This window comes from Erpetoichthys calabaricus, chromosome 7, assembly GCF_900747795.2.
Source record: "Erpetoichthys calabaricus chromosome 7, fErpCal1.3, whole genome shotgun sequence".
Taxonomy (NCBI): domain Eukaryota; kingdom Metazoa; phylum Chordata; class Cladistia; order Polypteriformes; family Polypteridae; genus Erpetoichthys; species Erpetoichthys calabaricus.
This window is the reverse complement of record NC_041400.2, coordinates 107410628-107436740: the sequence shown is the minus strand read 5'-3', so window position 1 is coordinate 107436740 and position 26113 is coordinate 107410628. Positions and strand designations below refer to the sequence as shown.

Below are 26113 nucleotides of genomic sequence, written 5' to 3'. Positions count from 1 at the left end.
AAAATTAGAACCTAGACCCATATATTGTATACAGACAAGTCTAGTGGATACTCAATCATCTTTGGCACTTGCTCATTTTCTACAAATACTCAAGTGTAAATTATAATATACTTTTAAACATTAACAAACATTTTAATATTTTACTTAGGAGAAAAAAGTACAATTAAAACCACAAAAAAACTGTATATATACAGAATGGGAACCATTTCCCAAATTGTAAGAAAACAAATTCCAAAATGACACAGTAACAAATTTAAAAAGTGAAAGAACTAGAGACAAAACAAAATCCACTTTACAGTACTGTACATAAGGGAAATATGGAAGTTTAAACCATGGTAAATTTTTCCCCATTCATAGCTAAAGGATACAAGTTGAAAAGATACTCTAAAAATAAAATAACTATGTAGCTTAAGATGGTAGCATACACAACATTGTTGCAAACCTTATGTGTACTAAGAGGAATGATTTATTCAGAACAGTTGCCTAAAATTTACCTTCAGGTGTTGCCTGAAATGTTCGCTCCTTGTTCAGAGAATCTGCTCTCATCTGGTCAGAGTATTTACTGATTTCTTTTTTTGAATCTGAGAAACCAAAACCATATCAATAAACATAAATATGTTTATAAACCATAAAAATAAATAAAAGCAAAGAAACTTTGTTATAGAAAAATAAGTCATAAATAACATTTAAAGTTATTCATAGCAAGCAAGAATGGGGTGTAAAGGGGAATATCTCAGATTATAAGCAACCAAGAAAAATAAAGTTTAATGAATCTTTGTAAAATCTTTACTAGCACTTTTATCATTTTTAATAATCATAATGTAATAGAAGGACATTTGTTGGACCCCAATGTTTATGTGACAAACATTTTAAACAGAACTGGATATCTCTTGAAGTAGGTATAAAGAATAGCATTGGCATAATTCTCAGAAAGTCAAAGAATGTAATTTGGTTGTCTATTTTTAGGGTAAGATTTAATTTTATCTCTTCCTATACATGAGTGATCTGTTGTTCACATTTGTCATTGGCATGTCTGACTAAACAGGTGTCATAATTCACTAACACTCCTCATCAATAAACTGCCTGCGTTACAAGTGCATTTACATCTATGAAATACTTCCACCATAATATGGCCCTTGAAGCAACAATTAGAAAAGACAAGTTAGCCATGTAGTGGTAGTTTCTCCAAACCACTTGCTCTTTTTTTGGATTCCTCAACTGCCACCATATTAACTTTTTGATCTGTTTCTCTCTGTTTAATTAAATATTTAGTGCAAGTAGCAAAAAAAAAAAAAAAATTTTCCTAGCAGGGGAGCAGTGATGACAATGTTGGTGTACTTGTGTTAAAAAAAAAAAAGTGGTGGAGCTAAGAAGGGTAAGTGAGTGTGTTGCAGTTGTTAAGATGATTGTTGACAGAGGTTGACAAAAGAATTGAAGATAACGAGATTTACAACAAGTTGATGAAGATGGAATCTGTGGTGCTGAATAGGAATGTTTGAACCATGGCTTAAGGTTATGAAGGTGTCCACAGTGGCTATTGAAAGTAAGAGAATTCTGAAGTTTGGTGTTACAACTCCATGTTTAAGGAGGATGTAAAAAAGTTGGGGATATTTCAATTTTGTGATGTAAGGTACACAATAGGCTACTGGTCTGAGCAGGGGACTGGGACATGGTGAAAAATGTAACATTATCAATGGGATAGGGTGTGTATCACAACATCACTTCATTGTAGATGTTTTAGTGAGAGGCATGGAGAAATGCAAGAGGAAGCATGTACTGAGGGTTACAATTTTGAAAGCAATAAAGGACAGTGTGAGAAGTACGTTTGCTAAAGGAGCTTCTCCGGCATTGGTGTAAAATGTTTGATACTTGTATGAAGATAAGCAGTATGCAATATGGGAGTGACACATGGTCATTAAAGGCAAAACATGAAAGATAGAAAAAAAAAACCAGATAATTATCAGATGGATGTGTGGGCTATCATGGATGACAAAGGAAAATGAAGGAGTGGACAAAACGACTTAGCATAGAAGTTATGGGCACACACGTGCACCACGATGGATGTGGTGGGGATAAGGCCCCAACAGAGACCAATAAATCTGCAGTTGGGGGTGTCAGGTAAAATGAGAAGAATGGATCTCAAAATAATGCCCAAGACTGTAGTAAGAGAAGGAAAAAGAACTTTCAAGTAGCTAACTTAGATAAACCCAAAAAAAAGAGCAGTTAAACTGGTTATGACAATGAGGATAATTCTAAATATGAGTAGGAAACAATTAGGATGCTTTTTAAAACTCGTTCAAAACAAAATTTCACATTATTAGAATGGTAAAATTGGCTGTTTAGTTTCATCAATATAAGATAAACAACAAATTTTGCTGTTTATACATTCAATATTCTTTCTTTTTTGATTAAAAATGCGTTAACACATATGCAATAGACAAGATATTGGCCACAGGTGGGTTCTCCAGGCTTACATCAGAGTGCATTTAAAAAAAAAAAGACCTGGGTGGTGAATTAATTTTGCAAGACTACATTAATTAAACTTATTTTTTATATTTATATAGGAACTGAAGGCAACGGCCGAGTTTTAAGGACCACATTCAGCAAAGTCTGACGTTTCAGGTTGCGATAACTGCTGAAGAAGAAAGTGATGTGGTGTACCGTTAGATGGTAGGGGGAACATTTAAGGACTGCCAACTAACACAGTGGAGATTGGGAACATCAGAACAGGAGACAGATATCTGTAGCAAAAATAATACCAAGGCAGAAATCACCCTGGGATGTGCACTGTCTGAGATAGCTACCTTTAAATTAACACAGAAACGGACTGGACACAAGTTGGAGAAGAGATCTGGACTTCCATGTAAAGGTTAGTTAGTTTGGATCCTGTTAGTGAGTTGAACTTGTTTTCTTTTTTTGGGGATAGTGCATACAAATCTTCTGCTGAATATCTGGTGTGGTGTCTAACACATGGGACTAGTATTTCATAAAATGCAATAAAACAGAGCTGCATTTAACCATATTGTTTTTTTTTGTTTTCTCCCTGAACACAGCACAACAATTTTTTTTTGAAAATTCTTCCTTCCTGAAAAGTTTTGCTGATTGTGACAGGTACCTACTGGGTATGCACAAATATGGTTTTGGTTTTACTGCATCATGTAGGAACGCTGAGAAATAGACATTTATATGTTTACTGACAATAACGTATTTAGTCACATTTATGTTTCGCATAAGCTATTAAATTCAATAGAATTAAGTATTTTGCACCTGATTTTCTTTTGTATTCAATGTCTGGTGCATCACGTTGCAGTGTCCAACAGTAGTCAGCAAGCATTAACGGATTCCAGTTCCCCTGGTATTGTTTCTCCATTGTAGCAATGTCCTTGTGAAATCTTCCACCGTGTTCGTCACTGATAGCACTGAAATTTGCAGGGAAGAAGTCCAAGTGTGAGTGGAGGAAATTAATCTTGAGTGACATGTTGCATTTCATTGTCATTGTAGTTTGGGGCTCTGTAACTGCCCAGAAAATTGTCAACAATGTCTTTGAAGTCTTTCCAGGCAATTTTTTCCGGCCCAACTAACAGATCTTCAAACCGCTTGTCACTCATAACATGTCTGATCTGGGGGCCAACAAAAATGCCCTGTTCGATCTTGGCGTCAGTTATTCTTGGGAACATCGGTCTTAAATAACGAAAACCTTCACCTTCTTTGTTCAGTGCTTTCACAAAATTCTTCATGAGTCCCAGTTTCATATGAAGAGGAGGCAAAAATATCTTTGCAGGGTCGACAAGCGATTCATGTGCCACATTTTTCTGTCCTGGAACTAACTTTTTACGGAGTGGCCAGTTCTGTCCAGAATAGTGCGACTTTTTGGCACGGCTGTCCCATTCACAGATGAAACAACAGTACTTTGTATAGCCGAGCTGCAGTCCTAGTAACAGAGCAACAACTTTAAGATCTCCACAGATATTCCAGTTGTATCTGCTATACTGGACGTGCTTCAGCAACAGTTCCACATTCTCATACGTTTCTTTCATGTGTGCTGCATAGCCAACAGGTACTGAAGGATAAGCGTTGCCATTGTGTAGCAGAACAGCTTTCAGGCTTAACATTGAAGAATCAATGAATCACAACCCAAGGCCAAGAACAATCCTTCAATGTCACAACAGAAACAGAGACTGTTGACTTGTGCAAAAATGTGGTTATATCATGATGTCGGCCTCGAAACACAGAAATTTTCGTACCTGGTGACAGCAAACACCATTCCTGCAGTCTCGAACCCAGCAGCTCGGCTTTTGCTTTTGACAGACCCAAATCTCTAACCAAATAGTTCAATTCAGACTGTGTTATCAGATGTGGATCGCCTGATGAGCACAGTTCAAAATCCAGGTCAGTACCCTGTATTGCAGTTTCTTCATCTGGTTCGTCTAAGGTCCAATCCTCTGGTGGTTTCGGAATTGGAAGACTGTCGTCATGTGGCATGGGTCTCATTGCTGAAGGCAGATTAGGATATTCAATTGACTTCTGTTTTTGGCAGAGAAACCAGACACATTAGTCAAACAGAAGTAGCAGTCCAGCAGGTCTTTCTGTTCTCGCCATATCATCGAAAAGGCAAACGGCATCGTCTTTCGAGTGCCTCTGAGCCAGGCTCTCAGACCGACAGCAAATGTCGCACAGCAAATGTGAGGCGCCCATTCCTTGTCTTGATCACCAATTTTGCAGCCGAAATACAGATGATAAGCTTTCTTCACAAGAGCAGTCATCCAACGTCTCAGAGGTGCAAGTGTATATTCGCCACATATATAGCTGAATGTATTGTGGCTGTTACGACATTGACGAGACATATCGCCCGACACCAAAACGTCTATAGCATCAAGCTTATTTACTGTTATATTGCTACAGATACTATACTGATGCTATACATAGACACTGGCTATCTATATTAACCAAATGAGCAGGATCGGTGTATGCAAGCCACCTTTATAGCATGCTGAGACAGCGTCAAGCTTGTTCAGACCTGCCCAGCATGTCAACTTCCACAGAACAGCTTCCAACCTGGCCTGATTCCATGCCTGGACATGCCCAGGCTACACAAACCGTTGTTGATAAGTCACTTACTGGAGCAAAAATGTTTGGATACAAATATAAGAAAAAACTGAAGATTTCTCTGAAACGGTACGTGATGGGTAAATTTTAAAGTAATATTCGTGATCAGCACCCAAAAATCTATACGAAACACCCAACAGTGTTCAAGAAGCAAAAAATTTGTTGTACAGTGAAATTTGTTAGATGGGTTTTTTTCTTTAGTTCAGTTCTGGAAGCCCTTGTGGCAACAGGTTGTTGTTCCAATCAGTTTTACAATCAGTGACTCATTTTCCACCAACTGGTCTCATTGTTTAATCTGATGTTCTTTTTGTCTTCTTCTATTCTGTATTCCAAAAATTACAACAGTATTAAGATTTATGTTTACAAGCAAATTATAATCCTTTGTATTCTTGCTATAGTTATAAATGCTTAACTCTTTTTATAATTTTCCTAATAATTCACATTTTTTATGCCATTTGAAACTCCTTATAAATTGACATCTTATAAAGAAACAAAAATCAACTAAAAATAGTGAATACTGTACAGCTATTTAATAATAAATGCCACTAAAGACTGGGAATCTTAACAAGCAACTTAATTAAAATGAAGCACAAAAAAGCTGTCTGAATAATAATTGTATCAGTCAGCATAAATTAATTAGGAAAAATTGATGGAACAAAAACCTGCAGATACTGGACCCATCAGCAATACACTTTGATGGTCCCAACAGTAGTATATGGTGTGTCATATTTATATATGACCAGTAACATAGCAGTATGCAAGTTCATTAAATGAAGTATAGTAATGAAGAATGGTGCCCTAAGTAAACACCAGTGCCCGTGTCTAAGAAGTGGTGAAGAGGACATCATCCATACAGTTTTCTGCTTGGATATTAATAATGTTCACTTATGTTCCTGTTCATTCATTGTGTTTACTCATTGTGAATCTTCTTCACATGTCAACGTTTGACAAAGTTAGTGAAGCATTTGTTAACAATGGCAAGAAAGTAAGATAGAATGCTTCATGGTGGTAGTTTTATATCAGTTCCTCTTGGATCCAAGTTTACTGCATGTGGATGTTGAGCAGTTGCTTAGGTGTTAAAACATAAACACCTATATAAATGAACTGACATAACTTAGCAATTTAAAGGTGACTTGACTTGTGCTTGTAGATAACAGGTGGTCCATAGAATACACTTTGAGAATCACTGATAGCAGTTTCTTGGCTGGTTAACATAAATAAACTCATTCAAAGACCATCATTAGAGCAATTGATCATTACCTATTGTCTGCAGACATATGATACTTAGTTAACTGAGGTTGGTAAACCTAGCATTTCTTTATATTTTGCCACCCTTCACAAAATCACTGGTACCAATGGTACTACTGTGAGAGAAAGTTTAAGTTTTATATGCCTTTTATTTTGAGCCAATGTAGCTTCCAGATTTCAGTGCTAGACTGGCCCATTTAAGAGTGTTGTGTTGTTGTTGTTGGTTTTATTGTTGTTCATGATTACAGCAGGTATAACAGTTTCACAGTGAATCAGTCCTGTTCATGAATGACAATGTTGACAAAAAAAAGCATAACAATAAATGCAATTCTACTTTTAGTGCAATATTGATAGAAATACATGTTAAAATTATTATTATTATGCATTGTGACGGACAGCCATGTCCATTACCTAGCCGGGACGTCAACGAAGTGGAAGGTTCAGAGGAGAGAGCATCGGTCAAGCAATACCTCCCCTAAGACTCTAGAGTGCAACCATCATGGGTGGCACCATGGATTCCAGCAGGGCAGGCTGGGAGCTGGAGTTTGGTGCAGCCCTGCTGGGTTCTGTGGGGGCCGCTAGGGGGAGCTGCAGAGCCCTATAATGGACATCCAGCACACCTGGGATAATAGGTAATATTGATGAACCACCTGGAACACTCCCAGGGCCTAAATAAGAGGAGCCGCCTCACTCCATTCAGGAAGCCAAAGTTAGGAGGAAGGAAGACAAAGCTTGCTTGGAGAAGAGTGGAGGTGGCTAAGAAACAGAGAAGGAAGAAGAGGAAGAAAGGACTGAGCATTGTGCGCTGGCACTTTGTGCTGTAGCTTGTAAACAAAAGGTACGGAGAATTGGTCGTGGTGCCAAGCAGAGTTGTGTTGCAGTGCAGCAGTCTATTAGCCAGTGAAAGCGATGTGAAGAAGTTGTCTGTCATTACAGTTCTGCCTTTGTCCTCCAGAAACGGCTCAATAAGCTTAATGACCACAGTCTCTGAAAGTCTTTCTCCCATGGGACGACTGGGATTCTTTCCTAAATAAGGAGTGGCATTGCACGTGTACTTTGTCTCCCAATCTGCTGCAATCCAAAACTTTATGCCAAATTTGTCAGGCTTGGTTGAGATGTTTTCGAAGAAAGGACAACGGACCTTGTTTTGAAACAGTTGTTGCCCTGGGTTGTAACTCAAAACACAGTTCTCAACAAAACGTTGTCAGGTGTCCAAGATCACAGCAAATCTGTTGTTTTTCACACATTCTGCACAAGTGTCTTCGTTGTCAAAGCGCAAATGCTGCATGACAGTCTGATAGCAGTCACGGGGCATTGAATCTTTGATTGCTGGTACAACGAATACTGTAGTTCTGAGAAGGCATCAATCACAGCACCAACTGTGGTCATCGCTGCTCTTGTGAAAAGAATGGAGATAAACACCATCAACTCAGAGAGGGAGAGGCAAGTTTGTTATACAACGTGAATAAAACTGAATTAAAAAAAAAAAAAGGTAACTTTTACAGTTAGGAAAAATGTATACTGGGTGTTAAAAACATACATTTGATTTGAATCATTATTACAGTATATAATAGTAACAATAAAAGCAGCTCACTACTCAAAACGGGAAGAAACCGGGTTTGAACCGCTAACCTCTTGATTATGAGGCGGCAGTCCTTCCCTCTGCACCAGCCAAGCAGACGTGTCGGCTCTCTGTCGATTAATAGTTGGGCTTCAGTTTTTACACATTGCCAGTAACATGTAAATTGATTTATTTTTCTTTGGTTATATTCTTGAATAAAAGCGCACTTGTTTTGTAACACCTTTTGTGAAAGCATTTATTCTATTTGGACTTCAGTCTTCACACATTATACATTTCACATCAGCTTTTTGTCAAACACTACTATAACATGAAAAAAATTTCTGTTTTAGTTATGTGTTCAACATTTCTTGCCTCGCATTTCCTGTCATCCAACATTTACCCAGATCGTTGTAGACACAGAACACATATTCCAAATAACGATGTATTATTTACCTGTACCAGTGCATGCTCTCTAACCTGACCTAATACAACTCCTGGCACCTTCAACTGTGTTGGTTTTTAGGGGTTGATGGGATAGCAGACTGTTTGCTGCTGTGAGGGATGGCCGGCCATTTACCCCGGTCAATACCCCCAGGCTGCTAGATGGAGCCCTCCCTGTAGCATGGAAGTGCCCCGAAGACCAGCAGGGAATTATGGACAATGGAGTTTTCCTTTACAGCCCTGCTGGATATCACAGGGGCCAACAGATGACGCTGCAGGGAGGCCCAGAGAGTTGTTTGTGCCCTATAACCCGGAAGTTCGTCATAGGCAAGTTCCAGGTTGAAGAAAAGGACTTTTTATCTGACCTGGAAAGTGATAAGAAATAACATGGACTGTAGGGAATGATGGGAAACACTTCCGGGTCAGGGAATATAAAAGGATGATGGGAAATCCCAGACGTTGAGCTGAGCTGGGTGGAAGGGTGGCAACGCGTCTGGGAGTGGAGCATTGGTTATTGTTTATGGAAATATTATTATTTGAGTATTGTGGAGTGGAGGGTGCTTTGTGCACATTTATTATTAATAATAAACTATTATTTGGACTTTTATCTGGTGTCTGACGTCTAGTCTGAGGGTTCAAGGGGTCACGGAGACCTTAATCTGTCACAGTTGGCGTAGTCTCGGCAGGATTTTCTGGCCGTCAGTTGGCAGAGGACCTGAATTTAAATAAATTTTACCGTGGGCAGAATACCCCAAGAAGGCAGCATCAAGACACGCAGAAAAATCGCCACTAACCCTATTTTCAAGTCCGTCATGGGGAAGAAGAAGGCAAAGCAGGGCAACAACGCTTGCGGAGATTCCATGTTCGTCATGGCCGACACTCGGGATGAGTTACAGGGTGGCTACACGGATCGGGAGAGGCCTCCGGACGAAGAAAACTACAACGAGGGATGTGCCGGAGATATAATAGATAACTTATTTAAAATTACTCATTTTGTACCGTGCACATACCTCGGAAAAGATCATCCGGAGTTCTGCGAGATGCAGGAGAATCTCCCGAAGACGGTGTGGCGCTTTTGTGCGGGCAGACGGACAACACAACGAACTTCCGCAGGTCGGGTGCTGGCGAGGGACACGTAATCAACCCCGGTGTGTTCTCGGAAGGAGGAGGTCCGCGTCCCGCTGTTTGCGCCTTCGTCTCTGAAGAGACGGACTTGGACTTTCCGAAGGGAATGGGGGAGGCGAGCGAAGCACCGCTCACCCCGCAAGAAGGTAAGGAGGGCCGGGAAATGGCTGATCGGTCTGCCGACAAATTAAAAAAGACAGACCGCAGTCTGCCGAAGAAGGCAACCCGGTCCTCAGACAATAAGAAAACCAATTCCCAGAAGCCTGTGCGCAACCCAATCGAGCACGTGCCAAGAGAGGGCGTGCTCATTGGCTCCCAGCTGGGAGGTTTGGCTAGTGATGGCTTATGCCTGCCTCCGGCTGAATTAAATAACTTTTTTGATGTGCACGAGCTGGAGAAGTTGCATCAGCCCGTGCACAGTTTCTTGCAGATTTTGGCATCTATAAAGAAGATCGTTGGAGAGCTGGGAGCAGCGGCTGAAGCGCCGTTAAGAAAGGTAGATGAGTACCTGCGGCAGTTGGGTAGACAGCCTCCCGTATTATTTGATTTGGCGGTACAGGTGGGTAAAACCGGTACCGTATATAATGAAATAGGGACGCAGTGTGAAACGGGCCCGCATTTGATAAGTAGCGGGTGCCAAGTCACCGTGAGCCCTACAAGAGAGGCGGAAACGTGGACCGGGTGCTTGATGGAAGGGTCGATCAAGCCGGAGCAGCTGAATAGTGCTGTCTGCTGGAGCTATGCGACCCTGAAGACACCAACACCGGTCATATGTAAATCAAAGGGGATTCAGACAGTAAAGGGGCTTTCTTATACACATAGAGAAACCCAAACTGTGGATATGCCCCAGATTAAAAGAGCGGTTCAGGTAAATAAAACCTGTGCTGTAGCGGGTGCCAAAGCACTGCGTGCCCATCAAAAGATTGTGAAATGGTAACCGAGTGGTTGGGGGAAGGACCGATCGAGCTGGGGCAGCTATACGAGATGGCTTCTCGGAGCGAGGCAGACCTCAATACCTTGATGCACGCTGTAAGGGAGTTGTCCTTGGTAACAGAAGGGGCGGGGGAAGTGCCAATCAAACCGGAGCAGTTGGAAAGTACTGTCTCTCGGGGCGATGTGGTGCTGAAGACGCCGCCGTGGAATAAAATAAGGTCAAAGGGTGTTCAGACAGTGAAAGGGCTCTCTTTTGTTAGAGAGACCCAAACTGTGAACAAACCCCAGATTAAGCAGGAGATCCTCAAAATAAAATGCGGGTCTCCTGACAAAGTAGAGAGAAGGGCGGAGTGTACTGAGGCGGCCTTAAAACCTCCCTTGGCGGAGAAAAGGGCGGAGTTGACGGAGTTTCCGAGGTGTTTCCAGTCTCGCCGAGAAAGACAACCAGGAGAGCGACGCCTTTGTTATAACTGTCGTCAGCCGGGCCACATATGGCGAAGTTGTCCTTGGAGGACAGGGGATCGGAGGGACAACCGATACACCGTTCCCCCTAGGTTCTCTGGGGAGTCTAGACAGCGCAGCCAAGGCCCGACTGAAGGGTTCTCCTGGAGGAAGACGTCCCTCGCGGGGCTGGCCGCTCCGCCCCAGTGGTCTTCACTTAGGAGAGGGAACTGTGAGGGATGGCCGGCCATTTACCCCGGCCAATACCCCCAGGCCGCTAGATGGAGCCCTCCCTGTAGCATGGAAGTGCCCCGAAGACCAGCAGGGAATTATGGACAATGGAGTTTTCCTTTACAGCCCTGCTGGATATCACAGGGGCCAACAGATGACGCTGCAGGGAGGCCTAGCAAGTTGTTTGTGCTCTCTCTCTCTCTCAGCAGCACACGAGCCCTCTCCCTCTCTCAGCAGCAAACGAGCCCTCTCCCTCTCTCAGCAGCACACGAGCCCTCTCTCAGCGGCACACGAGCCCTCTCTCTCTCCTCTCAGCAGCACGCGAGCCCCCCCCCCCAATCTGTAACATTGCAGCAGCTTGCGCTATTGCCTTACAATCCAATCGCTGTATAAACACTTTTTTTTAAATGAGTTTTAAGCACAGGGGAAAAAAAGGAACATTTGAACAAATCCGAACTTTATTTAAAAGCCAACCAAGAAAGTAACATTACAGGAGTTCACGCTAATAGCATTACAACCCGATCACTGTAAACACTCTTTTTAAATGAGTTTTAAGCACAGGGAAAAAAATAAACATTTGAAAAAAGAGAAAAGTAACATTGCAACACTTTCTTCTCACCACTCTTCACTTGCTTAGAAGCCATGGTTAACTGCAAAAGCACACGAAATACTGTAAGAGTAAGAGTTAACAGGTTAAGCACGCACGTCTGACTGAGAACAATGAACAGGGAGAGGCTGAACACGTGCTTAAATACAGTAATCGGCGCGTACGAACCAGAAGGGAAATGAAATAGAGCACAAAGACTTCACAGCGAAAGCACGCATGCACGCACGCGCAAGCACACACGTCTGACCAAGAACAATCATCGTCGCGTACAAACCGAAAGGGAAACTGGCTTGTTCGTATACCAAGTGTGTGGTCGTGAACCAAGGCAAAAGTTTGGTGAACTTTTTGGTCAAAAACCGAGTTGTACGTGTACCGAGACGTTCGAGAACCGAGGTTCCACTGTATGTAGATTTTTGCTTATCTTTGTTTTTGTCATCCAATCCAGTAGATGTTGTTAATGTGCCTGTTAAGGCTTTCTAAGGAAAAAGCACTTTACTATCTTGCATAAAATGGTGTGTTTCTCTTTAACTGAAATCAGCATCTTCGACAATTAAATCAGATGTGTGGACTTACTAATGATTCAAATGTTGACTTGATAAAGAACAACTGGATAAAAGCAAACCCATATGCAAGTTGTGCAATTCGTATGTTAATTATTGTTGTAGCACAACAAATTTGAGAAATCATTTATCCCAACATCATCCATAATAGTAAACACTGTTGAAATCCAAAACAAGCTGAACCTAAACAATCTACACTGGAGATGATGGTTAGCTCCAAGCTTCCATTTAATACACCTCATGGCCTAAAAATAACAGAATCTATAGCAGATTTTGTCTGTAAAGTTAAGAGACCCTACGCTGCTGTTGAAAATGATGGCTTTCTACAAATGATACAGGTTTTTGAATTGTGGCTTTTGAACTGCCAACCAGAAAGTGATTAAGTGAAGTTACTGTACCTACTGTAGGCTTTATGAAGCTCTTATGCAAAGCATTGCCATGTCTCTCAGGTCAGTGGAGAGAGTAGCCCTAACTTGTGACAGCAGCAGATTCTTACATGACAATCATACTTTAAAATTGACTGGGTACTTGTGGTGGATGTATTGTAGACAAGTGTGCTGCATGTCAGTCACACTGGGAGCAACCTTGCTGCCTAAGTTGCCGAGATGACTCGCTGTTGTCCCAAATGCTTCTCTTTAAGGACCAGGCTAGCTGTACTAATACAGTGGAAGAAGTTTGCTAAAAAAGTTTGCATCGTGCCTCACCTAGCAAAGCAAGTGAGCAACTGCTGAAATTTTCAGAGCAGCCCATGATACAAAAGTGAGCATGTGCGCAAAGCAAATCAGCTCCATAATAGCGACGTTATCAGTCTTGATGGCTTGATCTTTTTCTTTTATGTTCCAATCATTCAAAGCTACTGTCACACAAGCATCAGCTCTAGATCCTCATTTTAAAATGCTTCCCTTTAGTCTTAAGACTGTGAGGACACATTTTCAAGACTAATTAACATGACTGCTACAAATGAGCAACTGAAGATATGTGTAATCTGTATAATTATAGAAAGACACCAGTCTTACTACTATATCTTTAATTTTGACTAAGTCAAGATTATTTTAAATGTCCAATAGGGGAATAAATTTGGCAAACAGTTTAGTTGAAGGGTGTCTACATGGTTATTCATAACACATGAATATGATATTGTATATCATTGAATTATTTAAGAAGCAATATTTGATTATTTTATAATATTATTCAGAAGATGTTTTATAAAGTAGATGCCATTGCGCTGTATTAAAACAAGGTGCCCCCTCCCATAATGTGGGATTCTGATGTGGTTAGTTAAATTATGGTGAATTTTGAATTAGTTTTTTTTTCTTTTAAAAGAGCAATGATATTTTGTTCCACATCATCCAAATACTGATGTTAACTGTTCATTACTACTCAAATATTTCTTCTTAAATGTCATTCCAAGCTTATGCATATGTTATGAAGTTAGTGTGTAGACATCCTTCAAATAAAGAGTTACTAAAATTTGTCACATAATATTAATGTTCACTATGCATGGTTCAGTAACTTCTAAAAAAAAGCCACCACTTCAGATATATTAATGCATGCTAATTCAGTCAAAGAGGAGAAAAAGAAAAAAAAAAAATCTGTATCGAATCGAGGCATTGTGAATAAGAATCAAATCAAATCAGGATATCAGTGCTGATACCCAGCCCTTTTTTCACGGGAACTCTCATTACTTCTCGACATTAACACACTCTTTGGATTATTTAAGAATCGCTTTATGCTTACCTGTTGTCACCAGAAATTTAACTGGATAGGCATATAACAGCTTTCTATTGCCAATGTTACTTTAAACTAGATTAACTAAGCATACTTACAATTACAAATAAATGGAAAAAATTCTAAATATAAAAGGTTCATTGACATACCCAGCAAACCTCTCCTAGTCATCTTGTGGTCATCCTGAATGCTTTCTGCTTCACTTTCTGTTGTGATTTCACTGCCAGTAGGAATACGGACATTATGAGGAGATGGGCTCCTGGTATGCAAGGCAGTGGTGGTAATCTGCTCTGGAATAGGAGACATTGGAAGAGGGGAGGAGGTAGTTCCCTTTTTACCTATACCCTGGGTTTTTTCTGGAGTAGAAAGCTACATAAAAGAAGTAACACAGGAAAACTTTATTTAGCTTAAACATTCCGAAAATTGTGTCCATATACTGTAAACTTGCAATAATATAACCAGCTTTATTCTTCTGTGGGGCAGCTTGGTTGTACAGTGGTTAATAGTGCTGTTTCAAGACTCAGGAATCTTGGGTTTAAATCCTGGGCCAAACATTGTGTGCAGCTAGAATGTCCTTCCCAAGTCTGTGAATGTTATATTCTTGGTACTCGCATAACAAAACTAGTAGGAGCAGGAGTCAGAAAACGTTTGAAAACGTATACTGCTCTAGATCCAGCTCTAAGTTGGAGGGGGAAGATATCATCTTATATGTACAGTATGCCTGCATGTATGTATAATTACATATATACAGAGTATATATGGAGGGCTCAATGTACAAATGAAACGTGAACAACTTTTAACAAACAAAAAAAGTTTAAAAACAAATACTGTATTCAATTTATTAGGTGGAGCGATGTCATTTTTAAAAAAATTGTTGTTATGGTAATATCAGGAAAATTTTATTGAAGCTTCACTTCAGTGCTGATTCTTCAATTTCACCAATTTCTTAAGTTTTTTTTATTTGGATTGATTTTACAATTGTAAACTTTTTCTTGGTAGAGGCATTTTAACATTATCATGTTGTAATATTTATACAATACGCAATTCATTAAACAATTGTATATACAGTATTCAAAAAGAACAATGCCTGACATTCACTGAGAAATACAGAACAAGTGTGCTGGCTAAACAAGAATGATGTTCTGGTTACTTATTTGACAACAGTAAAAGCACAGAATAAAAATCCTGTTTTTATAGTACACATATTATTTTGGGGCATTTGAGACCTTTTTTTTTTTTAGTTACTCCCAACAAATAATGTGTTGCTTTTATGGTGTTTTGATGCTTACTCCAACATTTATGATGTGGTTAAATGTTGTAATTCATTCTGCAGATGTAAAAATTCTGAAAGAGATAAGAAATGCCTCCTTTTACTTTGTTAAATGGAATATGAATACTGACTGAAGAATGATAAAGCAATGGATAGTTCAATCAAAGTAGCAGAAAAAAATTTCCAAACGTGAGGCTCTTGAGATAATAACACAGGTGCAAATCTACAGACTATATTATATAAACATAAATTGTGACAGGTACCTGTGAATGAATATTCTCCTTCTTCAATGTTACAGATACACCAACTGCTGGTTGTAATTCAAGAGGAACAGATAGCACTTTCTGTTTAGATTGATTAGGAGGTATAAGAGTGAAGACTCCTTCTATTGCAACTGGTTGGTTTTCAACATCAGTGATGCTTTTCTTCAAGAAGCTTGCCAATGAAATGTTAGTGCTTCCAAGAGACTGGTCTCCACAGCAAAGGTAGATCTAAAGAAGAAACGTTTAAGAGTTAATGAAATTATAGGATTAATAGGGAACATAAAACAGATACTATATGTAAAAAAACACATAAGTAAAAAAATATTACACCTGTGTGAGAGAATAAATTTAGAGGTAACAATAGTTAAGTATTTTGTTTTAGAAATGTCATGAAGAGACTGCTGAAATTGTCAAACAAACAAGCAGAATGTTCCAGGGGGGTGGTTCAAGAAACCAGCTGAAGTAATGTTCTTTCATGCACCTAATAAGATTTGCTAGTTGGAACGCATACTGTTTTCATAACAAGATAAGCTGAATTCAAGAGATTTTGAAGAACATGGATATAATGGAGAAAGACATCTATTTTATGCCGGTTGTGTTCTGTGCTAAAGCACCTCATGTCTTTTACCCAATCAGAGTATGATATGTAAGCATTAATGCGGCACTGTTATGCAAATTCAGTTGTTATAAAACAGACCTCTGCCCTTACTTTTTTGACCATTTTGTAACAGACTGCTCTGATGAATGCTCCCTCTTCAACATTTGGACACATTGGATAAGTTTTCGGTTCACTGGTTACTGCCTCGAAGAGGTTTTATCAAACTTGTCCTAACAGAGGATGAGTTTCTTTATTTAACTTCTACCACACCTATAATTACAATCAAGAAGTATTGCAAAAAATTGTGGGTTTCTTAATTAAAATATTACAGATAAAAGGTGTGTACATATTCTTTTAACTCCTCACCACATAACGCTTAAGAGTACAGCTGATTGGTTTCCAAAAAGAGCAAAATGTAACGGAAGATAGTACATCACAAGGGACTATGGTATCTTAAGTATAGAAGTAAAACAAATGGCTGCTAATCTATATTTTATATTATATTTACAGGGTGAGCCAAAACGAAGTACCACATTTAAAACGTTTATTTTACAAAAAAGCTACAGGATCTATATATATAATTCACTAAGCCGCCGACAAGACAGACACCCATGGCGCACGCAGGACGGAGCCACGCCCACCAACTCTAAGACCACTGGATACGACGACAACTCGCAGAGCCACGCCCACCAACTCGGACACGACAACTCAGAAAACACAGCGTCATTTATGTTCGTCTGTGCTAGAGTCCACATGCACCTCTGAGCCACGTTGACTATTCATAGAGGCATGTTTCTCGCGGATGTGAATTGCTGTATGTAGCGTGTAAAACAGCTTGCGAGGGGTATCCCATGGGATCCTTAAAACAATCCTTTAAAACTGAGGTTAAAACACAATGGAGGAAGCAGTCTTTAAAAACCAATAAGCCCTGTGCCTCTTTTTCATTAGCGTCTCACCTGCTTCACCGATGCAGGCCCTGTAACAGTCGAGACGCTCTCTCAGCAGCTGACCTTCTCTGTGCCTGACTCCACTACTGTCAGTCGCCTGATTAAAAATGGCCTTTTGAAAGGGAGCTATGGACCTGCTATACCACAGGAACACATTGCTTTCGAGCCTGCTCTCGCTCACTCTAACGTACCGGCTTTCTCTCTCTCCTCACTCGCTCGCACACTGCACAGGGGAGAAACGCCCGCAGCAGGATTCCTCCCGGAAACCGTTTCAGCCACACTTCCACGCCCCTCGTTACGCTGTGAGCGCGGTGATCATTTATTTAAAAATGGCCTTTTGAAGGGGAGCTGTGGACCCGCTATACCACAGGAACACCTGTGACATTGCCTTCACATTGTTTTCCTTTTATTTCTGATCCCGTCGAGCAGATCAGACACCCAGGCAAACAACACTGAATAATCAATAGCTGCAACTACTTTGCCCGCCCCAACTCCTCACCTGAGTCGGTTTCGTCTGTGTTCAGCAGTGTTTCCCAAACTCCTGTGTCTGCAGGGTTTTGTTCCAACCGGATTCCTAATCATTAATGCCGGTGAAACTCATCCGGGATAAGTCGGTTTTTCAAACACAGCCGTGTAGCAGATTAGTCTAGCTGAATGTAATAATCCGAGATGAATGCGCGCCCCCGCGCTGAGTGAAAAGCCAATGTATATTAAGTCTAGAAAACATGATCAGCAAGTCTTTGATAGGCTGCAACAAAATGATGAAAGAACGGGCGCATTTTTTTCACACAAGCTGTGTGGGTGGGTGGGTGTTAGTTAGTTAGTTAGTTAGTGAATTTCCCATTGGGATTAATAAAGTATCTATCTATCTATCTATCTATCTAGTTAATTAGTTACTCGAAGGATTTCAAGATTTAATATGCACAAGCGGTAACACTGCAAAAGCAGCCCAAACCAGAAAAGACGGCTAGCAAAAAGTGGCCGACAAATTAAACGCATGTGTATTGTACTTACTGAAAGCAGCGTTACGGATTTTGCAAATGTTCATTTTTTTCACTCTGCTTAAAAAACATTAAAAAAGCGGCGTGATTATGCGGCGTATACTACGCCGCGGGTTGGTATGCAGCGTGTAAAACAGTTTGTTTGTCGCGGATAATTTGCCTTTTACCTTTACACAAAGACAATTTTTCCTGTTTGATTGGCCTTTGCAATGACAATTAATAAGGCACAGGGCCAAACTTTCAAAAAGATATGCATGTATCTGCCAAAACCAGTTTTCAGTCACGGACAGTTGTATGTTCCTCTCTCCAGAGTTCCAGCTTTTCATTCACTTACTGTTGTATCCTCAAACCCACCCCTTTTAGACAACTGTGTCTTTCTGGAAGTGTTCAGCCATCAATAAATAATTATGCGGCGTATGCCTGCGGGAACACGTGCAGTGAGCGAGCCAGCGAGAGAGCGAGTGACACACACACACACATACAGGCGCACGCGAGAGAGAGAGAGAGGGCTGGACTCTAATTAATAATAATAATAATTAATATTATTAATAATAATACTTCATTACATTGATATACCGGCACTTTCAGTATTCAAAGCGCTATCCACACAGGGAGGAACCGGGAAGCGAATCCAAAATCTTCCACAGTCTCCTTACTGCAAAGCAGCAACACTACCACTGCGCTACAAGGCAGAGAAGGCAGTTAAAGAATGCACCGGGCTCGATTTTGTTTTCACTTCTGTTTACAGTGATTGGGTCGTAGCGTGCATTATTGCAATGTTACTTTTCTTGGTGGCTTATTACATTACAGATGTTTCACATGTTCATTTTTTTCCCTGTGCTTAAAAGACATTAAAAAAGTGTTTCTCAACTGTGACTCCAGAACAACTCAGTACACAAGCTATATTAAGCGTCAACAACGAAGACTCGCTACACCTTAATGAACAAGTGCTGAAACTTATCCCTACCGACGAAGTAACTTTCACCAGCGTGGCCTCCATCGTCACAGACGATCCCGCTTTCAGTCACGGACAACTGTATGTTGCTCTCTCCAGAGGTCCATCTTTTCATTCACTCACAGTGGTATCCTCAAACCCACCCCATTTGGACAACTGTGTCGTTCAGGAAGTGTTCACCCATCAATACGTAATTATGCGGCGTATTGTACGCCGCGGGTTGGCTAGTAAAATAAATTTCATTACATGACAAGAAAGGGTATACAAAATAGATTTTTTTTCACTGCATTTTAAAAATGATGTCTTCAAGCTAGTGGCCATCATTAGCAATACACTCTTCGAGACAATTTCTGAACATTTGCATGACTCGTTCAGGCATTTCAAGGGGAACAGCGCCGATTTTGTGGCAAACAGCGTCCTTGAGGGCTTCAAGGTTTTGAGGTCGGTGAGTGTATAACTTCAACTTGAGATAGCCCCACAAGAAGAAATTTCACGGAGCAAGATCAGGCAAACGTGAAGGCCACCCAACATTGCCTCGCAGGGAGATCAGTTTCCCCAGAAACATCTCCCGCAAATCTTGCATGGATCTCCACGCCGTATAAGCCGTTGCTCCATCCTGTTGAAACCTGGCATCCATCATATCCATTTCTTCTAGTTGGGGCTGCAAAAAGTTCTCTAGCCTTTCAATGTAATGTTCTGAAGTGATAGTGACCGTTGCTCCCCCCTCCTCAAAAAGGTAAGGGCCTACAATGCCAAATTCTGCAATGGCGCACAAAACTATAACATGCTCACTGTGCATAGGTCTCTGATGAAGTTCATGAGGGTTGGTTGCAGCCCAACAGCAAAAGTTTTGCTTATTTACGCAACAATTCAAATGGAAATGTCATGATAAACGGTTTGCAGAATGTTCACGCACAACTGTCACTCTCAGTGAGTTCCCGCACTAACATCATTTTGTACGGATGGAAATTAAAGGTCATCATGCAAAATCCTCCTCAAAGACGTGTTGGAAATGCCTAAGGCAGAAGCATGTTTGCATGCAGAACGTCTAGGAGACTGCAAAATTGATGCTCTTACAGCTTGGATGTTTTCAGGCGTTCGTACAGTCTGAGGACAGCCTAGAGATTTTCTGTTCAATGTTGTACCCATCTGTCTAAATATAGCCACGAAGAACTGTTTTCAATTTGGGACATCACCGTTAGGAGGAATGCTGAAGTGCGTTCAGAAGGCACGTTACGTAGTGATGATGGATTCGTTGTCTTTGAAGAATGCTTTGATAGCAAAGGCATCGTGTGCATCAGACCAAGGCATGTTGCCGAATGAAAACTACAAGGGATCAGCTATCAAAGGAACCCGCCCCAACCAACTCAGCTGCCTCTAACTTGTGCAATGAATTTGAGAAATGTGGTACTTCATTTTGGCTCACCCTGTATACACATATTTATTATTTGTACTTTATATTTATTTTTAGAATAATTTTGCATGATAAAGGAAATCTTTTAGTATTTATTCATAAAAACATTTTCACTATTTTGACTATAAAGAAATAAAGGTGAATAAACAATAATTGACAATTTGTACTAATAGTATAGGGTGACACAGTGATCCAACTCTCTAAGATTGAAACCTATCCGTCATCATGGTCTTTGTGGTGTTTGTCTATATTTTTCCCTTTGTATTCTGGTTATCCTTCCATATACAAAAAATGTGAATTAAGCTAAAAATCATGATTATAAATTGGCCTATATGAGTGACAACGGGTATAAGCATAAGTGGGTTCTGTAGTGGGTCAGCATGCTATTCATGTTGGTCATCTGTGTTGCATCAGATCCTCCTCTCTCCTATATCTCTTAATTGGATCATGTGGACCTTTGATTGGGTTGTGATATAGGTGTCCCCACATAATGAAAAACCTATAAATTACATTATGTGACATTGTGCATTACCTTAACATATGTTTAAATGTTCAATTATAGTAAGGACGATTGCCTATCCACCCAGATGTTCAACAGAAAATGAAATAAGCTAAAGCATTAGATTTAAGGTGTACTGGACTGCATGTAAAATATTTATGGAAAAAACTGTAAGGAACACAAGTATCATTTGTTACATTTTAATTGAAATAATATTTTGAAACATGCCCTCTGTTGGTCTGTTTATTGAGACTATCACCACTGATCAGTATAACATTTTAATACGTTCTGCAGTGTCAGATAAATACTTGATCAAATATAAATGAAGGCAGCTTTCAATTAACTACTAGAAACAATGCTAATCTCACATTCATAGTTCAAAATTACATTAACCTGCTTAGAAAAATGTACTATAAATTGTAATGATGGAAATTCAGAGTAATTCAACCATTTCCTCAAATTCCTTTTTCACATTACATTAGAATAAACATTAACAAAGTAATATTACAGTGAAATCAGTATCAAGAAATATTCAAAACAAATTAAAACAAAACAAGCACTTTAAAATTAAAAGTATAAAAGTTTCAAGAAAATGTAAAAAAAAAAAAAAAATAATCTAAAATATGCCTGCCTACCCATCTATCAAAACAAATTCAGACAACACAAAAAATGCTTTGCTCTCTCCTCCACTGCTTGGATTGTCACAAAAAATCATGACAAAGAGGATATTTCTGGACTGCCACAACTTTAAAGATTTCAGTAAAACACTTATGTTATACTAGATTGCTTGGAGGTTAATCTTTACAAACTACATACTCTTGTTAGCAGTGTTCCTATTTAACTATACATATGATATAGGAATGTTTTTAATAACGAAAATCACTGATGTAGTGTCAAATTAAAAAAAAAAAAAAAAACATTTTTTAATGTTATCTACTTTCATAAATACATGTCTAATAGGCTCTTTCCACTGAAATATGTGGTCAGATGTATACCTTTGTCACATGTAAAAATAAATAAGAATGACCAACACCTGTAGCAATAACAGCCTAAATGGTCCATGTTATTTCCCCATCATCCTATTATAAAGTGACCAATATTGTATCATCTGCTAAGGTAGAAACATCTGCAGTTGTTAGTATACTAATGATTTGCAAGAGGGAAGACATTCACCTTAGTATTGTTAGTAATGTGTCATCCATTTCTCTAATCTTCTCCAATCATTTGTATTTAGTATGAATATTATAGACCCACACAAACCTGTAAATTGGGCTGAGCACTAAAATACACTCTCAGGACTTCAGGACTACTTCGTATCTTCACTGATGCTCTCTCAGGTTTAAAATCACAATTAATTAGGTCAGTGAAAGGTTTATTGGTAACATCATTTCCAAGCAATGTATAATAGAAGAAAAACTCTGGTCTCTCATCTGGGAGTTTTGTTGTGCTAGGGATTAACTTGAAATAAAGGCAAAATTAAATGAATATTAAAATATATTCACAAAATAATCATCAAAAAATTGCTTCATAATATTAAAGTACATTAATAATGTAATAATTAAGAACAGTAAAACAAATTATAGATTTTTTTTTCATAATCTTTAAATGCAATTGTACTGTTCTCGTCTTTGGTGTTTGAACCAGAAACTAAACAGCAGCCAAACTCTACTTCACAAAAGATTAATAGAGTCAGGAGATAGCGCCTTGCTCCAATTTTAATTCGATTTAATGAAGTTAGAGTGAAACTGAAAAGAAGTAAAATACAAATAATTACTGATTTAAATAAACAATATAACTTTGCTCTATACTTATCAAATTAACTTAAAATAATACAGGCTTTGCTTCGATGGGACTAACACTGACTAATCGTAAAACATGCTAACTACTGACTTCCTGTAATTCTATTTCGACTTCCTTACACCTATGTACATGAATATTCATAAGGTTATATTAATATTCATTTGAACATCAAACAACTATTCTGCGAGGCAGAACAGTGATAAAATGCACATTCAAATGTAAAAACATCCCATTACAATAAGCTGAACAAAACACTCTTAATTGTAGTTCATCTGTAAAAGACCATAGTACATGATGGTCCAGCACTCAATGTATGAGATGAAGGCTAACACAATGGAGGAGATCATGTTATGTCGACTTGATAACAAAAAAACAAACATCAAAGACTAGGCAGAAGAAACCTACACAGTTTGCAAAATCTACGCAGGAACGAGACTCACCTTATCGCTAAACTTAAGGATAGAAATATTGGTGCACTAAAACCAGAAAGCAACTCACTGGAGGCATAATTTTATTTATGGCTGTAAATCTGTTAAAATGAGAAACCCTCATTCACAGTTAAGTGCTGCTTATAACCGATAACAGTTGGAAAGGCCAGCTAAAATGGAGACTTTTATTTTTGTTCTTGCTTCAGATGGCTTTCTTTCTCTACCCCAAGAAAGTAAATTAATAACGTACCCATATACAGCACTTATAAATATGCAATATTATATTAATATAGTAGTAGTGGTTAAATTCACATGTATTTTTTTAAAGGAAAAAAATTTGTCCATTTGATCTTTTGCAAGACACACAATACTGATTTGGGATGTGATATTTACAGTCAAGTATTAAGCAAAAACTGTTACAAATAAATTATTAAGGTTTCTGCTTCTGCATGTATTACCATTTCCATGAGCAATTCCACTGGGGGAAAAAAATCAAATTTCTACAATGCTTATATGATTCAAAATAAAATTTAAATGTTAATCAATGATCCAAACTGACAAGTCAATATTATATATGGAAAACTGATGATTTCCTCTACAGAAGAAAAGCTAGTTTTTCAGCATTAAACAAGGTTTAAAGAGCTTGTAAGTAACATTACAGTTACAGCAATAATCATATTTTACAAAGCCAAAACTAAAAGGAACAATTGCCAAAATATGAAATTTACCTGTTCCAGTTGTGCTGCAAAAGCTATAGTTACTGACAAAACAAACATTTCATTGCAGTATTCAGATGGACCAATTTGATAATATCCTTCATCTTCATTTAGTGCAGGTACTACATTTTTTGGATCGAGACTTGTTAAAGGAGGAATTACTATAATGAGATAAATAGCAAAAAGCATATTAGCAACAATTCAGAAATATTTTTTAAAAGTTAGAAATGACTTATTGTCTCATGCATTATTGTCAGGGCCATAACAACATAATTTGTCTCTTTTCTACGATCCTATAAAAATGCAATAGCAGTACTGTTAGGCTGAGTTTGGCTGAAATGCTTGAAATGTGTGATCTTTTAATTCTGAAGTACATATTGAGTTTTATTTTTAGGGGCACTCAGCTTAATTAATATCTGTCCTTAAAAAAAGGTTAAGCTTACCAAAAATCAAAGTCTATTTTTTCAGTACACTGTTTTCAGTATTAAACAAGTTTGTGAATACAACATACTACATAATTACACAGCAAATTGTGGTTACAAAAAAGTTTATATGGGTGTGTATACACTTTTCACTGGCAAATCTACATGCCAAATAATAAAATACAATGTACAGTTCAAAAAGCAATGCAAGTAAAAAACCTGAGCAAGAGATGCAAAGGATTTAATTATATTGTCATACTTTGTGCAATGGCAACCATTACAAAAATGAACATCAGAGGATTTTTTTAAGACCACAGCACCCTCTGTACGGAAATTCAAAAGCTTTGTATGAAGTAGTCTGCCAGTGGTGTATGGCTGCTAAAAGCAACTTGCAAATAAAGAGAAATGAATACAATCAAGGAGCCCAGAGTGCATGTAGCAAAATAAAAATTAAACATCATACAAAGAAGACATTGAATCTCCTATATGAACACTTTAGATGTCTCCCTGACATCCTTTGACTTTATATGTATTGTTACTTTATTTACCTTTGGATTTCCACATTTTAAACACCTAGCAGATATCACCCGATATTTCAGATATGAAAGAAAAGCATGATGCAGATCCCAGAGGCAGTCCAAAAAAATGGTGGTGGAGAAGGCCTAGACAATGAATGTTACACCTGGCTGTAGTCAGGCCAAGGGTGGCATGCTTCCAATATTAATGTCATTAATTAATGTGCCATCCACAGGGTCTACTTCAAGAAATTTAACAAAGAATACAATATGTAATGAAAACCCTGGCTGATTAGGGTGACCTGGGAGTTTAGAGAGTAAATAACACAATAACACAGTTGAGTTAAAGCCAGCAAGGCATTAAAAAGTAGAACTAGCCGACTTTGCAGCAAACACAGAAAAAGATGTATGGAAATGAACAGATAGATAAAATAAGTACAGATCAAATAAAAGCTACATTGATACTGACGCTCTGTGCAAGAGAGGACAGAGCCGACTATATTTCCTTAGAAGGCTGGCGTCTTTCAACATCTGCAATAAGATGCTGCAGATGTTCTATCAGACGGTTGTGGCGAGCACCCTCTTCTACTCAGTGGTGTGCTGGGGAGGCAGCATAAAGAAGAGGGACACCTCACGCCTGGACAAATTGGTGAGGAAGGCAGGCTCTATTAGGCACGGAGCTGGACAGTTTGACATCTGTAGCGGAGTGATGGGCACTGAGCAAGCTCCTGTCAATCATGCAGAATCCACTGCTTCCACTGAACAGTATCATCTCCAGAGAGAGGAGCAGCTTCAGCAACAGACTGCTGTCACTGTCCTGCTCCACTAACAGGCTTAGGAGGTCGTTCCTCCCCCACACTATGCGAATCTTCAATTCCACCCGGGGTGGGGTAAACGTTAACACTACACAAGATTATTATCTATATACCTGCCTCGCACTCTCCACCTTGCATTTTTCTTTTTTTAACTTGCACTGTGTTTTTCTTGCTCTTTAATATTGTGTTTAATCAGTATGCTGCTGCTGGAGTATGTGAATTTCCCCTTGGGGATTAATAAAGTATCTATCTATCGATATACTGTATAGAAAAAGCTGAATAAATGGTAACTATGGTAAAGTATCAGAATCATTGTAGTAAAATGGCCTATTAGACAAAAGCACAGACTCTGAAAATATATCTCAGAGATGGAACCTGAGACTTCTTGCGATCTCAGAGGGAAAAGGGGATTGAAATATTAGTAAATTTAATTTGAGATTCTTTACTAAAAACTTTCTGGTTTGAAGACTGATAAAATGTATTCCTCTG

General features: G+C 39.0%; 1 protein-coding gene across 1 annotated transcript in view; it reads right to left on the bottom strand.

The window, feature by feature from the left end:
- Positions 1-26113, bottom strand: part of LOC114654609 (centrosomal protein of 120 kDa) — a 126891-nt gene that overhangs the window by 80623 nt on the left and 20155 nt on the right. The window contains exons 5-9 of the mRNA XM_028805243.2: positions 23885-24033; positions 22189-22386; positions 15515-15742; positions 14131-14350; positions 495-581 (exon numbers count right to left, since the gene is read on the bottom strand). Coding sequence (XP_028661076.1) covers positions 495-581; positions 14131-14350; positions 15515-15742; positions 22189-22386; positions 23885-24033 — 882 coding nt within the window. The remainder of the gene's footprint in view (positions 1-494; positions 582-14130; positions 14351-15514; positions 15743-22188; positions 22387-23884; positions 24034-26113) is intronic.